At 40.1% G+C, this 14,887-nt stretch overlaps 1 protein-coding gene across 1 annotated transcript in view; it reads left to right on the top strand.

The window, feature by feature from the left end:
* DPT (dermatopontin) overlaps positions 1 to 7,816 on the top strand; it is a 28,517-nt gene extending 20,701 nt beyond the window's left edge. The window contains exons 3-4 of the mRNA XM_061988704.1: positions 531 to 638; positions 6,418 to 7,816. Of these exons, the coding sequence (XP_061844688.1) occupies positions 531 to 638; positions 6,418 to 6,484 (175 nt within the window). The 3' untranslated portion in view covers positions 6,485 to 7,816. The remainder of the gene's footprint in view (positions 1 to 530; positions 639 to 6,417) is intronic.
* The last annotated feature ends 7,071 nt before the right edge of the window (positions 7,817 to 14,887 follow it).

The raw sequence follows: 14,887 nt of genomic DNA, 5'->3' as shown, positions 1-14,887 counted from the left end.
TACTGAACAAATATTGTCCAGGCCCATATTTTTACATTATAAACTAGGTGGAAAGTAGAAACAACAGAGAGGAATTAATTAATTACTACCCACATTTAATATCATTCATAAATGGATAGATGCTTGTAGTTATTTGACTTGGCAACATTTACAGCAGTCTACAGCAGCAAACCAAGCAGACTCACAAGAAGTCGGAGCAAATCCCTGCAATAAAGAAATAAGAGTAGACAAGCTTTATACCCTTGCTCAGGCTGCTTTTATCCCAGAGCTGCAAATGTATATACATATAATACTCCAATTTACTTCTAACAGTTCTAAACTTACTGAAATTTATTCAATTAGCTAGATGAACTAGTTGCATAGGAGAGAAAGGCAGTCTCATAGGTGAGTCCGGGTCTTGTGATGACCCCATGTACCAATTTAAGGTTGTAAAGTTTCACAGAAAAATATATTATTTGAGTTGCATTCAGTCAACTGGACTTTTTTGTAAGCTAGTTAATTATATAATCTTCCTTTTCCTTAATATAAAGGTTAACATCAGAATATCCAGGACACTATGGAGAAGATATGGACATGATGATGTACACCTATGACTATTACATCCGTGGAGCAACCACAACTTTCTCTGCTGTGGACAGGTTTGCTTTTCATCTGTTTTGTGGTACCCAGCATCAGGCTAGTTCATCTGAGGACCAAAGTTCACACTGCATGTAGCTAATTGCCCAGGATATTGTACCAAGAACAGGGCATCTTCATGATTAAGGGGATCACTGCCACATTTGAGTTGTGAAAAATGCAGTAATAGGAAGCTTGGCTAAATGTGAGCTCCACAAAGTCTATCAGTACCGTTTCCCACATACTTCTAGTTGGAGCATCTTTCCTCTGACTCAGTAAAAACTCAGCCTGAATGCACTGTCCTTTCAGGGGATGAAGGACTTACTTTAGTTCACTCCTCTTTGCAGAGAAGCACGAAACCTGCCAGCATACAAAGACCATAAAACCTTATATGTGAATGCTGTAAACTGTCCAGACCATTGTGACACAATTCCAATAGATTTGAGGCCACACTAGGAATCAGTGCAATGCAGTGTGCATTGATTCCTTTCCAGAAAATGAATTAACTACTTTTTCTGTATCAGTCCCGATTGCTACTTGACATTTGCTAATCTTCCTGAGTGAGGCCCTCTAGCTAGTAAAGTTGTGGTCATGTGAATGGATTCACAGTTGTTCTGCTCAGTTAAAAAGAAGCATCTCTCCCTTTTTACTATGCAGAACTGAAAAGTTTTAAGATTTGGACTTAAGTCCACAGTGCTATCTGCCGGGGACTACAGAGATCCTAACAGAAGAGTCTGAGCAGTCACTGAAACCTGATTGTAGGATCTTCATTAATTTCTCTCAAGCAGACCTCTAATACATCAACCGTGAGCTATTTCTTTGACAGTGTTTTTTTATGAGACACTTCAGTCCCAAATATTAAAGCATTTGTTATGAAACACAGCACAGATAGCAAAGCAAGGAGTGCTGCACTGGCCTGTTGCTACTAAGACTGGATACAGAAGAGGGGGGAGAAGAGAGAGGTTGGAGTTTAAACACATTGACATTTCAAGCTGTCTCTAATAACACTCAAAGGAGCCGAGATGATTTTGTAACCGTGATGCTTGCTGGAGTTCACTAGGGTTTCCTCAGCCGAAAGATTACCTAGAAGAAGGAGGCTTTTCCAGAAATGAAACCACATTGTCAGACTGCTGCAGGTCCACAACTGTAATTTTCTGGATAATATTCATTAGCCTGTGTATTACTAGTCAGTACAGGCTGCCCAGGGAGGTGGTGGAATCCACATCCCTGGAGGTATTAAAAAGCCACATAGATGAGGTGCTGAGAGACATGGTTTAATGGTGGGCTTGGCAGTGTGAGGTTAGTGGTTGGACTCGATCTCAAAGGTCTTTTCCAACTAAAACAATTCTATGGTTCTTTAAATGGAAGCCATGTCTGCAAATTGTTCCTGCAAGTGGAAGAGTAGCTTTCACAGTTAATAGAGGCAAAGCTCCATTTAGATAAAGGTTGTAAGGGACAATCTTGTTCTGGGTTTTTTCTCCTAAGCATTTGCTAGTGTTATTCTTAATCCTTATTCCTCAATGGCTGTGGCAGAGAGCATGGGAGATAACACAGACAGTGTGCTCCCCTGCAGCTGGATCCCAGCCTCCATCAGATGTGGACCAGGGTAAAGCCAGGAATCACAAGGATAAGCCTGGGAAACAGAGCAGTTGAGGTAATCGATGGCTCTGAGCAGATTCCTGTCTGTGTCTGTTGAAAGCTTAACACAGCCTTCAGAATGGGTTGGCAGAGAGGGGATTGGCCAGGAGCACAGGCAGCATCACAGGCATGTATGTCAGGAGTACTGGTCCTCCTAGTTTATGGGACCACAGTACCTGGAAAGGAAAGAAGCCACCACCGCCTTTCTCCTACCACTGCTGTGACAGTAGAGATGAATCTGCAATAGTAGCAGATGAAAACTATATAGAAAACATTTTATGAATTGCAATCTAGAAAACTTTTCTGTGACAATAAACTTTATGGCCCCTCGTCTTCCAGAACAACTGAAACCAACTTGTGTTGCTTAGTGTATGAAGTGAAAAAAATTCCTGTTAACACCAGTTCATAATACAGATTCATGCAACTCTCCTGAGTGGTATACTCACAAAAGTCAGCAAAGTTTGGCATTCTAAAAGGTTCTTTGCAGTTGGCTGAGGTAGAAGAGGAGCAGAAAAAGCTAGTCCAAGTCTCAGTCTGTCAGAAGCATGCACGCATGCAGCTTGTCTGCATAAACATGCTGCAGAATTTGAGATCGTTTTCACTTTCAGCACATTAAACTCAGGTCCATACTATTTAGCCCAGGATGGGCAATGTGCTTGAGCTAACGAGAGGCTCAAAAAAAGCCTCTGCAGGCATTTTAGTTTAAGCTTTCCTCATCACTTCAAACAGATATTTTTAGACTTTTTGAATAAACTTGAAGAAAACGTATCCTCCCTTCCTACTCCCTAAGACATTGCATAACTGAGGTCACTGTAGATACACAGATATTTGATAGAGTACCTGATGCCTCTGGCAAAAGCTGTAGAAAGTTTAGAAAGGTGGTAACCACACCTCCTCTTCTGTAATCACTCTCTGTGAGTTTCCATGACCATGTATCAGTAATGAACGAAGGAGAAACTGTTCACCATCAGAGATTTTAAGTGCTCATATGTGGAGAACAGACTTTAAAAGTGGTTTAAATGGGTCAAAAGAAGAAAACAACTGTCTGCAAAGCAAGAGTAAAGCAGCTGGAAAGAATTAGCAGAGGCCTGAAGTGTCTTTGTGAGCCCATTCAGGTGTGTGGTAGTAAAACTGCTGCAAACAGGATGGCCAATGAACACAGGTAGGGGAACACTTATAGGGAAAGACAGTATATGTTTTGTTAGACAGACTGTTGATAAAGTCAGGTTTCAGAGGAGGACATAAGGTCTGTGAAGCAAGTAGTAAACAACTGAAACTGCCCACATAGACATGTGCATTTTAAACCCTTGGCAAAATTGCTTCCAAAATTTTTGTTTAAAAAACAAAAAATAGCTTCAAAATAGCTTCAGCCAGAGCTCTGAAACATGCTAAGTGATGATGCCATGGCTCCCTTGTTGAGCCTTGTTACAGGGCTGTGTTCTGTTTGCATGGGTCTCTCAAGTCCAGAGGGTACCACAGGAGCATTGACAGCCCAACCTGTAGTGAGTAGCTTGGACAGGGACATGGGGATTACCAGACATGCTTGGTAGGTGCCATAACTTGCCTTTTGCTGCATAGTATAAAAATAGCACATGTAAAATATGATAAGATCATTTCTTTTGCAAAAAGTGCTCTCAGATCCATTTATTTGGGTGATCTGAATAGCCAGTAATTTCTTAACTGTTCAGACATCATCACTGAAAAACAGATCAACACCCAGATACCCCAGCAGTAAGAACATTTGAAATGCCTGGACAAGTTGGATACCTACTGAGGTCAGTTGAACTAAATTATAGGATATTTTAGGTCCCTAATAAGTTTCATATGACTGAAGAAAGAGGATTTTGTCAAACCTAATATGAATAGGAATTCATATAATTTTTAACTGAATTGGAAACAGATTATTCAGCAACATTTAGAGATAAAAAGTATTTTGCCTATAGCATCAAAATTTCAAATCTGATAGTACATGACAGCTGGAGAGTAAAAGTGCCAAATCAATATTGACTCCCCATGCCAAGGAAAATGCATGAAATTAGCAATCTGGGGAGGCGGGGGGGAACATATAAACTGAGTGTTAAGGATCTGCAAAGGCAAGTTTATATATATTTCAGAGTATGCCACATAGGGCAATTCCTGATGGAAAACTTGTAAGGGATCTACACATTGAAACAGGCTGGTAGCTACTGAATTAAATGTACAACACCAATGGTACAAAGAAATTGCCTGCATCCGGAAAAGTTGGACACATGCACCTAACTGAAAACACAAGTAATGCAAAACAAAGATAAAGACATTAAATGCACAAATCTATTGACCATCAATCATGTGAATATATGCTAAAATGTCTGCAAGATCAAGCTTAAGTTACAACTTCAGTAATAATTATGTTGTGATGTTTTAAAGGACATTATTAATTTAAGTAACTCAAATACATTTATTTTAAACAGTTTGACTTTCAACTTTACAATATCCTGGTTTAGAGAAATTACTTGACCTCAACTTTTGAGATAAAAGTCTCTCTGACAATGGATGCTAGTTTAGCAGACCTTAATTTTGACCCAATATAATCCTGTTAATCCACATATGAGTCATGAGGTTTTATTTGGTCTCTCTGGGTATCTTAGTGACTGAAAGAGTAATAACTATCTTTGAAGAGCATGCACATAGTCTAAATGATAACTTCCTAAAATAGATCTAAAAACTAATCTTGCATTTCATTAACCTTTGGTAACTGTTTTATGAGGAAATTACAATTTAAAACCATCTAAGAAAGGCTAAAAGAAAACAAAAACCACCATATAACTAAATGCAGACTTACTGAGGAGCATGAGAGACTTAGTTCCAAACACTGAGCATAACCTGGTGAAGTAGCATAGCAAATTTCTAACAAAAACCCTCAGTTAATGAGAGCTGAAATGAGACACTTTATACCTTAAGAGTCACATTAATCTTATCCCAGGATAGAGTCACATGGTCAATGAAACCATGTATGAGCAGTTAATACCAAAATCTGAGTTCAGGTGTCTCAGCACATCCCTGAGAGGCTGCAGATTCTCTGCCAGTTTCCTTGCTCTTTGGAGTCACCCACCAGAAAACCAGGACTGTGCAGTGGTCTTGTAAAGCAAATTCCTGTTGAATCACTTCAGCAGTTACCTGCTCCATGCCTCAAGCTTAGGAGATCACTATTAGCAGAATCCAAACTTACAGAAACCTCTCGGAGTACTACCCATGACCAATTTAAATGACAGTTGCCATCTGTAAGGACTGTACTTTACATCTAAACTCCTGTTAGGCAGTACTAAGCATTCTAAACTGAATATTTGCTCCACAGCGAGACCGCATCTGATTCTGTGACCTTTTTGTCAAGGGAAAATCTAACACACAATAAGCTAAGGTGGAAATTTGTAGCATGTTGCAGCTATTGGACATTATATCATTGGCATTGACAGTTGAATCCTGCTGCTCCAGCCATGCTTCCTCCTAAAACTTAGTAGTAGGTTATCATATCACTCTCCTGAGAGAGAATACAGACATCCAATTACTCACAAACCAGGAAGAGCATAGACTTTCCTTATGCTCATAAACAGTATTCTGCCTCACATGCGACTTGTGGAGATCAAGGATGAGAAGTGAATTTAATTTCTCTCACTATTGATTTCTCCATATCTTTAATAAAGGACACTAGCTAGAAGACCTAATGGTGGGGGGAAAAAGAAAAAAAGAAGTGAATTTTGCTTGTGTGGATAACTCCTCACTTAGAAATGGCTTGTAAGTCCCCATGTGTTTTACTTTGTACACATGCCTGATCAATATATCACATGACAATAACTTTTGACAGAACCATCCTTTTCCTCTTCGTCACTGATTTAAAGTCAATTTAGGACCGATGACAATCAAGTCATTGTCTTCCAAAGGACACTAGAGACCTAATTATTCAGAGATCTGCTTTTCTCATCTTGTAAGCTAAGTGTAAAGGAATTATAACTATCAGATATATTTAATCTCCTCCCATAAAAACTGAAGGAACTCAAGAGGAAAGTGAGCTAATGGTATATAGATGGTTTTGTTGCCGCAATACCTGGTGTAAAGTTATTTTTCCTTGTATAGTCTTATCCTCTGCACTTCTGCCTCACCAGTCTCTCTCATCTGTCTTTCCTGCAGGGATCGTCAGTGGAAATTCATTGTCTGCAGGATGACAGATTATGACTGCCCATTTCAAAATGTTTAAAGAAGATTGACCATACCCCACTTGAAAAGCCCATGGATGGACAGGGTGGGATGAGGGTCAGTTATTACAGGAGAAGGGCAATTAGGCTTACAAAAAAAGTACCAATTTCATCAGCTGTCTGCTGAAGATATAGTTTTTTCCCTCTGGAGGTAATAAATAAATTTCCAGGCCAAATGCTTGCAACAGAGATTTTGGAGGAATCCTTCAAGCTGCACTGGCAGTTTTATCCCCCAACTAAAATTGCTTACGATATACATGTTTATGATAAACAAGTCTATGGCATATGCACAGTTACCTTTTATATATATATATATATATATCCATTCTGAACACATACAACTTCCTTTCACATAGCAACTTTGTATAAATTGCTTCCCAGCACACTCACTCCCAATGAGGTGGAAACATACTATAAGCTTTTTCAGTATCCACTGGACTTTACTGTCTTCTACTTTGTACTTGGAACCAACTCTGTGATCCTAACAGTTTCTCAGCATTTAGTAGCTGAAAGGGGCAACAGGAGGCCTCTGATGTGCTGCAGCTGATATTATCTGTTATAGGCCTCAGCAACTCCATTGTGACAAAGGTCTGCCTGCACAGGGTATTTACAACACTGGAAGATGTCAATACCTGATTAAAATGAGAGTAGATCCATCAATAAAAACAGAAGCCTAACTCAACTGTAATGAGAGTCTTTTTTATATTGTCTTTAAAGCCTCTAATGATATAATTAGCCAGGAGCCTCTGCTCTGGGCAAACCAAGGAGCAGGTCAGGCCACTGGCACTCTCAGTAAGTGTGTATACTGCACTTGTCAGGAGGATACTTTTCAGGTGGATTGGGTTTCCACTATATGTGCCTGTACAACATCCATCTGCCCTTAGTTATATATTCTTGGCTTAGAATAGACAAATAAAGCTAACAACTTAGGTGACCTCCATTCCTATAACTTGCAAATCGCGTTCCCTGGAAAAGTAAAAACTCACCATGTTTCAAGACTGCACAACACTTGTGTAACTGTAATAATCCAACAAGACTATTTATCTCTTCCAGGATGACCTGAGGTAGGATTTTTGCTCTTGAATAAGCCAGGATCTAGGGCTCCATTTCTTAGCTGATGAAGTCAATGGTAAACTTCGCAGTGGCTTCAGTGGTGCTGGCTCAAGGGCCATGATGACCCCATGTACCAATTTAAGGTTGTAAAGTTTCACAGAAAACAGTAGTGTCAGCCAGTCAGTTTCCACATTACAAGCATTATTAACTTATTTACCAACATACTCTCAAAGTGTTAGGATTAAAACTACACTTGTCCAATAAAAGAATAATAGGTTTTGCATTGCTGTAGCTTTGTTCTTTCTTGATTTTACTTACACCATCTTACTAATTTTCACACAAAGAAACACTTTGTCACTCTCAGAGACCATGATGGTGAATAGAGAGCTCCTGTGAAAGCCAGTTGCTGAGACGTGTAAATAACAGTGGGAAAGAGAATCAAGAGGCCTAGGGAAGCTGGAGAAGCTTGTTATCTGACACTGACAGACATGTAAAGGAAGTCAAGGTTGCTCCAAACAGGAGAGCATCAGAGGAGAAGGCACTCACATCAAGGAGTTGATAGAAAAGGCCAGGCACTACAATTAGGCACAGAAAAGACCATATCCAAGAACATCTGCTCTAGATGGACACCCATCTCCCACACAACTTTAACTTGATTATTTAAGCTACTGTCAATTCAATGTACACACCATGGGGTCACGGAGGCCTCTGAGGTGACAGTGCAGGATCAGCTTAAGCTAATTGAGATCCACAGCACTACAGGAAGGAGTAGTTCTGCTCTCTTGTCCACTGGAACTGCAGAGTCATGTTGTCTCATATGCCACCTTTCTTCCTCATTCCTGTTCCAAACACTTCCTTCCACCCATGCTCTATTCCCAGCTCCACCCTAGCAGTGGATCTGTGTAGGATACTTTTCACAGGACTCCTCTTCAGAAAGTTAAGTAATTCTCAGATGAGGAAAGGCGTGGGTGGGAAACAGAATGTATCTTGGGGGAAGGCAGAAATGGGATGTGGATCAAAAAAACCCCAAAAATCCCAAAAAGCAGAATTGAGGCAGAGAAAGACTGATTTCTGTGAAGTTCTAGGACAGCTAGATAGCAAAGCTAGGAACTGAACTGACTTTTTATCTAAGTTCTAGTATCCACTTCTAATGTTTAGGTAATCTTTGTGCATGGGAGGACGATAAGGTTCCAGTCCAAATTACTCAGCACAGAATGAGGCGACATGATTGCCTTGCTGAAGTTTGCTGGCCTTCAAAACCTGATCAAGCCTGCTCTGACTTTCTTAAAGCCATCTTGGAAAAGACATCCTTTCAACCTGCTTAGGACACCATACTGAAGCTGAATCACTTTTCAACAAAACAGATGTCATTGCAGGGAAATCAACAGTCGTGCCTATTCAGACCAAGTGCAACTGAGCACAGATGCCCAGAATGGGGAGCCCACAGCACTTCTTGATTTTCAAGTGTTCCGTGGGACAGGAGAACCCCACCTACACTTGGCCATATAGAGTAAAAGTCACCCCTGATATAAGACCAAACACAGAACCTATACATTACTGAAGTCTTATATAAGCCTAAACATTTTTTTTAAACCCTTATTTTTTAAAAAATAAAACATCAGGAATAAAGTCTTCCTTACTGAGTAAATAACAACAGCATGGATTGAATTCAAACATCTGAGAGAAGAGCACTCTCATAAATGCTGAGCATTGCCCCAATCACACTACAAGAACTGCAGATGGCAAACTGTCAGAGTTGTCAGTGATTTTCTTAGATAAACTAGGGCAGAGTAATCTTTGCAGTCGCAAAGGCAAATGCAGCAAACTTCAAAAAACAAGAACCTTTTGAGTTTTTTTCTTCCGAAATAAAAAAGGTAAAGAAAAAGTGGAGTGGGATGGCTGGGGAAGACAAATATCAACACTGACTTCCTTTGTGGATCTCAACCTGAAACTCAGTGAAGGCTGGTGCTAAGCCAAATCTACGTCCTTCATTTGATCCACTCCTCTTGAAGAGAGATTTGAGTAAGAAAACAGCATAAGTAAACAGGGAAAACACACAATTCTATCAACCCCAAACAGTCAAAGAAAAAGACTTGACTGCTCCCAAATCTCAAGATTAGCTTTAAAAACACAAGACTCTCTAGGAAAAAAAAAAAAAAAAGAGCATTATTTCTCTTCATATATTCTGATTTCTCAGTTTGTACTTCCAACATTTTTCGACATTTTTCACTTTCAGTATTTTTCAAATGCTTCAAAAAGTATTTTTCAAATACTTCTCAGCAACACTGAGCCTAGAAATGTGTTTTTTAAGTGAAGGCTGAGATTCTTGTTTAATCGCTTGACAATGAGAGCTGGGATTAGTTTTAAGGGATGTCAAATACTATGAGACTAATGTTAAATATATCAGACTTAGCAACACAGCGCTGATTAGAAAAAGCAATAGCAATTCGACAGCCATGTTGAAATAAGGCTCATTTCCTGTAAAATCAAGAGAGACCTTTCAACCTCTTCCAGTCCAGTGTTCAGGATTTTGTAACTTGAGACAAACCTGGCAGGGAGTCATGGCATCACTGAAGCAGAGAGATGCCAACACAGCTGAAGGGAAACTAGTCTGTGGTTGAAGCAGAAGACCTGGCAGAACACCAGCTGGCTCTTAGGGAAACTTAGTTACACTTGACCCACAGCCATTGAATCCTTTTCTGGTTTTAAACTGTATTTCAAGCCAGTGTTTATGGCACCAGCACCATGTTACTATACTGGCCTGCATCTTTAAGGCCACAGTACTGTTTGCAAGCAGAGAGTATGAGCATCACTAGTAGTGGCACTTTGTGCCAGAGCTGTTGGTGTGAATCATAGACAGAAGGAGTTCTGCTAATAACACATTATCAAACATAAAACATTGCCTGTGCCTAGATTTACTTTCCAAGACACAGTAGTTACACAGAGGACTGCTACCTTATTCCTCACTATTTCAGGATACTGGTATGTGTGCAGCTCTGTTTGGTAATCTGGACCTATGTATCAAGAAGTCTAGAAGAGGCAGCAGAGTTGCCAACAGTCTGAAAATTAAAGACATGAGCAAGTGTCTGTGGGTCCAAGCCAGCAGGCTTGGATCTGCTTTTTTAAGCTCCATATCTCAACAGCATTGATTTTGGTATTATCCACTGAAATCAATGGGCCTGCTTGTGAACTTTGGCCAAAATCAATGGAGTTCACTCTTAAGCAACCATCAGGCATCCAAATACTTTTCAGTATTTCAACTTAGGCAGTGCACGTCTACAAGGAAGCCTGGAAAAGCTGAACCTTGATTTAGAGGGAATCAATCCAAGAGCATGCCAAGACACACAGGAATGGACAAGGCACTGTATATTCTGTTTGTACTTTCTGAGACATGAAGATCTAACTGATGTAATCTCATGAAGACCAGGACACATTCCGCCTTAGGTTATCTTCAAATCATTTAGGAATAATAAAGAGATGTTTTACTGTGGGAATAAATCCTAGATTTCCTACTTGTATATCAGCATCACATTAGGCATTATCTCACTGACTTCAATAAGAGCTTTTCCTTTGTGCTCCTTTATACCTCATGTTTACAAGCCTGAGCTTAGCATTAAAGCCATGTCAATGGAATAAATCCCAGTATGTAAAAAAAAGGCACAGCTGCATTTTTGTAGGATGTTAGCTTCAGTTTACATGCAGCATCAAATTCTCCAGGCCTTCCTTGCACCAGGCAGGTTGTCACCCTACAGAACCTGCTCCTAAAAACATCAGCTCAAGTTGTGGGGAAGACAGAAGAATACAAAAATGTACAACAAGTGATGGTTCTATCTGAGAAAAACATGAGGGGAATAACAAAAATTGAAGCAAAAACGGTAAAAGATAGACATGAAGCCACCTGAAGAATATGCCATTATGTAATTTCTTAAAATAAATGCATGTTCCTCTATCTTAGGAGATGAGATGACTAGGATAATTTAATACCAGTAAAATTTCAAGAATTTGGAGAAAGCTCTCCAAATAACTTTGTAAAGAAAAAAGCCAGCACGGTGTATCAAATATCATCCTTGAAAAGCAGAGGATTTGCCAAGTGGAGCTGAATCAACTGATAATGTTGATATAGTTCTTTTAATCTATGTTGGAAGCTCTTAACCCTTGACCAAAGAAAACAGAGAGATGAGAACAGAAGGAAAAATCTAATAACGAAGCATGAGTAGAAGGAGGAGCTGTGATCACTGATGAAGGAAAAGGCAAGAAAAAATCAAAAGCAAATAAATTCTCAACATAATAAAGAAAATGAGCCTTTGACACAAGGTGGGGCCCCAGAACTGAACTCCTATCTTTCCATGGTTGTGTGAGGCTGTGTACAAGGTTTTGCTTCAGCTAACATAAACACATCACTCAAGCTATTTAGAAGTTACCTTAAACTCTGGTCTGGATTGAAATCCATCTTAAAGTGAACAAGTTTTGATTTGGAAGCTGATATATTCATGAGCAAAACCACCGTCACAATGACACAAGTCATCATCCAAAATGAAACACTTTTGTAGTCCACTGAAATTTTAACAGATGCCACAGTTGAGTCCAAGAGTCTGTGTCAACTCTTACATAACAGACAGAGCACCTTCCTGCCAGGTATTTCTGACTTACTCACCAACATCTGTACAGCTGAGGCAAGCAACAAATAATGCTAGCTGCTATACTTTCTCTGTCAGAAACTGACTTGTAGCCACAAACTTAATTCAAGACCAGCAATGAAATAGTTATAAAACTGTAACAGGCTTGTACTTGTTACAGCTCACAGGCTGGACTGTAGCATGAAGAAGAGATTTTTCCAAGGATTTATTTGCTGAATGTGTTGCACTGGGTTAGAAAAAGTCACCTACTCTAGTTCCTTTAATTATAGTCCAGAGAGAGAACTAGATGAGACAAGACTGATGCAAACATCCTTCTCTTCCACTTAGAAATGCTAAATCTGAATCTTTTTAGCAGCGCAATCTGCAGTTTTCTCTTTTATGGTTCAACACTACCTGCTTTCCAGATGCCTCTGTCTGATGTCTACCTTTGCTGCCGTCGGGAACTACAACATATACGTCACAGATCCTGCACTTAATGTCGCAACACAGCAAACGTGGAATTCACAGGCCAACAACCAGAGCTATCATTCACAGTCACTCTTTCGTTATTTAACAAAACAGACAGGAGAGAAGGGGCTTTGAGTAATAAAGTGCTGTTTGGCAGACAGTAAATACAGAGATCACCATGGCATTAATCTGAAATGGTGACTGGGTGAGCATCAGTACTATGCACGTACCACAGACAGATACAATGCATTCTCAAGATTACTGGCAAGAAATATATGTCATGATGTGAGGTCATTATTTTCTTCTGTTAAGCGGAATTTGTCATCCAGTCACCTGACTAGTATAAATGGGCTTGATTCCTCTGCAATAGGGAACTCTCCTGCCTGGTGTGAACTCAGCATGTGGCCACACTGCTTTCTCAGGGCTAAGGAATCTCACCACCACAGTCTCCATCCATCCTCTGTGCTCTACACAAACAATCTGTTCCACAACACAACTAGTTTGACCTGGCTTCTGTCAAGCCCTCTGACATACCCATTTCACCCTCTTTCTCCTCATACCATAGAAACAATTGTAACGATCAACCAACAAAAATCATTAACATCAGCAGTGAAATCATTGACACCACATGGAATTTCAGATATCTAAATACAGTCCAGTTGGACCACAAGATGTTGTTGAAAAACAGCCTTAACACATTAGGAAACACTATTCTGATGCCTTATAACAAATCTTTCTCTAGTACCAAGAGTTATTCTTTACATTGATGTTTGGGTTGACTAATTTCATCATATCTTCCTTATACTAGTAGCTGTCTACATCCATTGGTCAGCTTAATAAGCTAGCAGAGATTTCTCAGACTTAGCTTAATCTATTCAGTGAGGAGAGGAGAGGAGAGGAGAGGAGAGGAGAGGAGAGGAGAGGAGAGGAGAGGAGAGGAGAGGAGAGGAGAGGAATGGGATACAATAGAAATCAGTTGGAAGGGAACTACAAAGATCATCTAGTCTAATTGCCTGGCCACTTCAGGGCTAATTAAAAGTTAAAGTGTGTCATTAAGGGCATTGTCCAAATGCCTCTTAAATACTGACAGGCTTCAGGCATCAATCATCTCTCTAGGAAGTCTGATCCAGTGTCTTACCACCCTCTTGGTCTTGCTTCCTAATGTCCAGTCTAAACCTTCTCTAATGCAGCTTGGAGCCATTCCCATGCACCCTGTCAGATACCAGGGAGAAGAGACCAGCACCTCCCTTTACCCCTCACCAGGAAGCTGTAGGGAGTATGAAGTTGCCCTTCAGCCTCTATTTCTCTAAACTAGATAAACCCAAAGTCCTCAGCCACTCCTCATAGGACATAGCTCCTAGTACTTTCACCAGCTTTGTTACCCTCCTGTGGATGCACTTGAGTGCCCTCACATCCTCCTTAAACTGTGGGGCTCAGAACTGCACACAATATTCAAGGAAAGGCCGCTCCAGTGCTAAATAAAACAGGATGACTACTCTTTTTACCAGTTGGTTATCCTTCAATGCACCTCAGGAGGCAATTTGCCCTCTTGGCTGCCAGGGCACACTCCTGGCTCATGTTGAGCACCCTTACTACATCCACTGCCTTCCCTTCATCCACTAGGCAGGTGACATTGTCACAGAGTGATATCAAATTAGTTACACAGTGTATGTGTGCACTCATTCTCCATTTGTTGTGCCTGTTGATCTCACTACTTGAGTTAGATTTAAACAACTCTGGTTCTGCAGAGTCAGATACATTCACTTGTATCACAACACTCAAATTCTATATACATATTCAACAAAGCTAATTACATATTTCCATAATGTGCTGTTTGAATACCTGCAAAGATAATGAGCTCTTGTTACATCTTTGTAAGATGAAAGTTCACAGCACTAATGAATTAATGTTTTGAACAAGCAAAAAAGAAAGAGTGACTAATATTTATTATTTCCACACCTGCTCTACTAAAAAATTGACTCAGCCTTCAGTCTGTTGCTTGGAGGACCAAATAAGCAAAGAGGGTAATGACGCAGTGTGTGACTAGCAGAACTAAAGAAAATCAAGATAAAAATGCTTTCAGAGCCAAACATAGTGACTGAAAAGGATGGGCCATGGAAGACATGCTTCAATGCCCATGCTGGTTCTGAATTTGCCTTTGTATCCATTTGTCACTGAAGGTCATAGACAACAGAGAGCAGACTGTAGCATGGTGTGGACACATTGAAGTGTCTTGAAATGAACTTGCTAGAGTAGTCTAATTCTAGT

The sequence above is a fragment of the Colius striatus genome, chromosome 1 (assembly GCF_028858725.1).
Source record: "Colius striatus isolate bColStr4 chromosome 1, bColStr4.1.hap1, whole genome shotgun sequence".
NCBI classification, from domain to species: Eukaryota; Metazoa; Chordata; class Aves; order Coliiformes; family Coliidae; genus Colius; species Colius striatus.
This window is presented reverse-complemented; position numbering and strand designations above follow the sequence as displayed.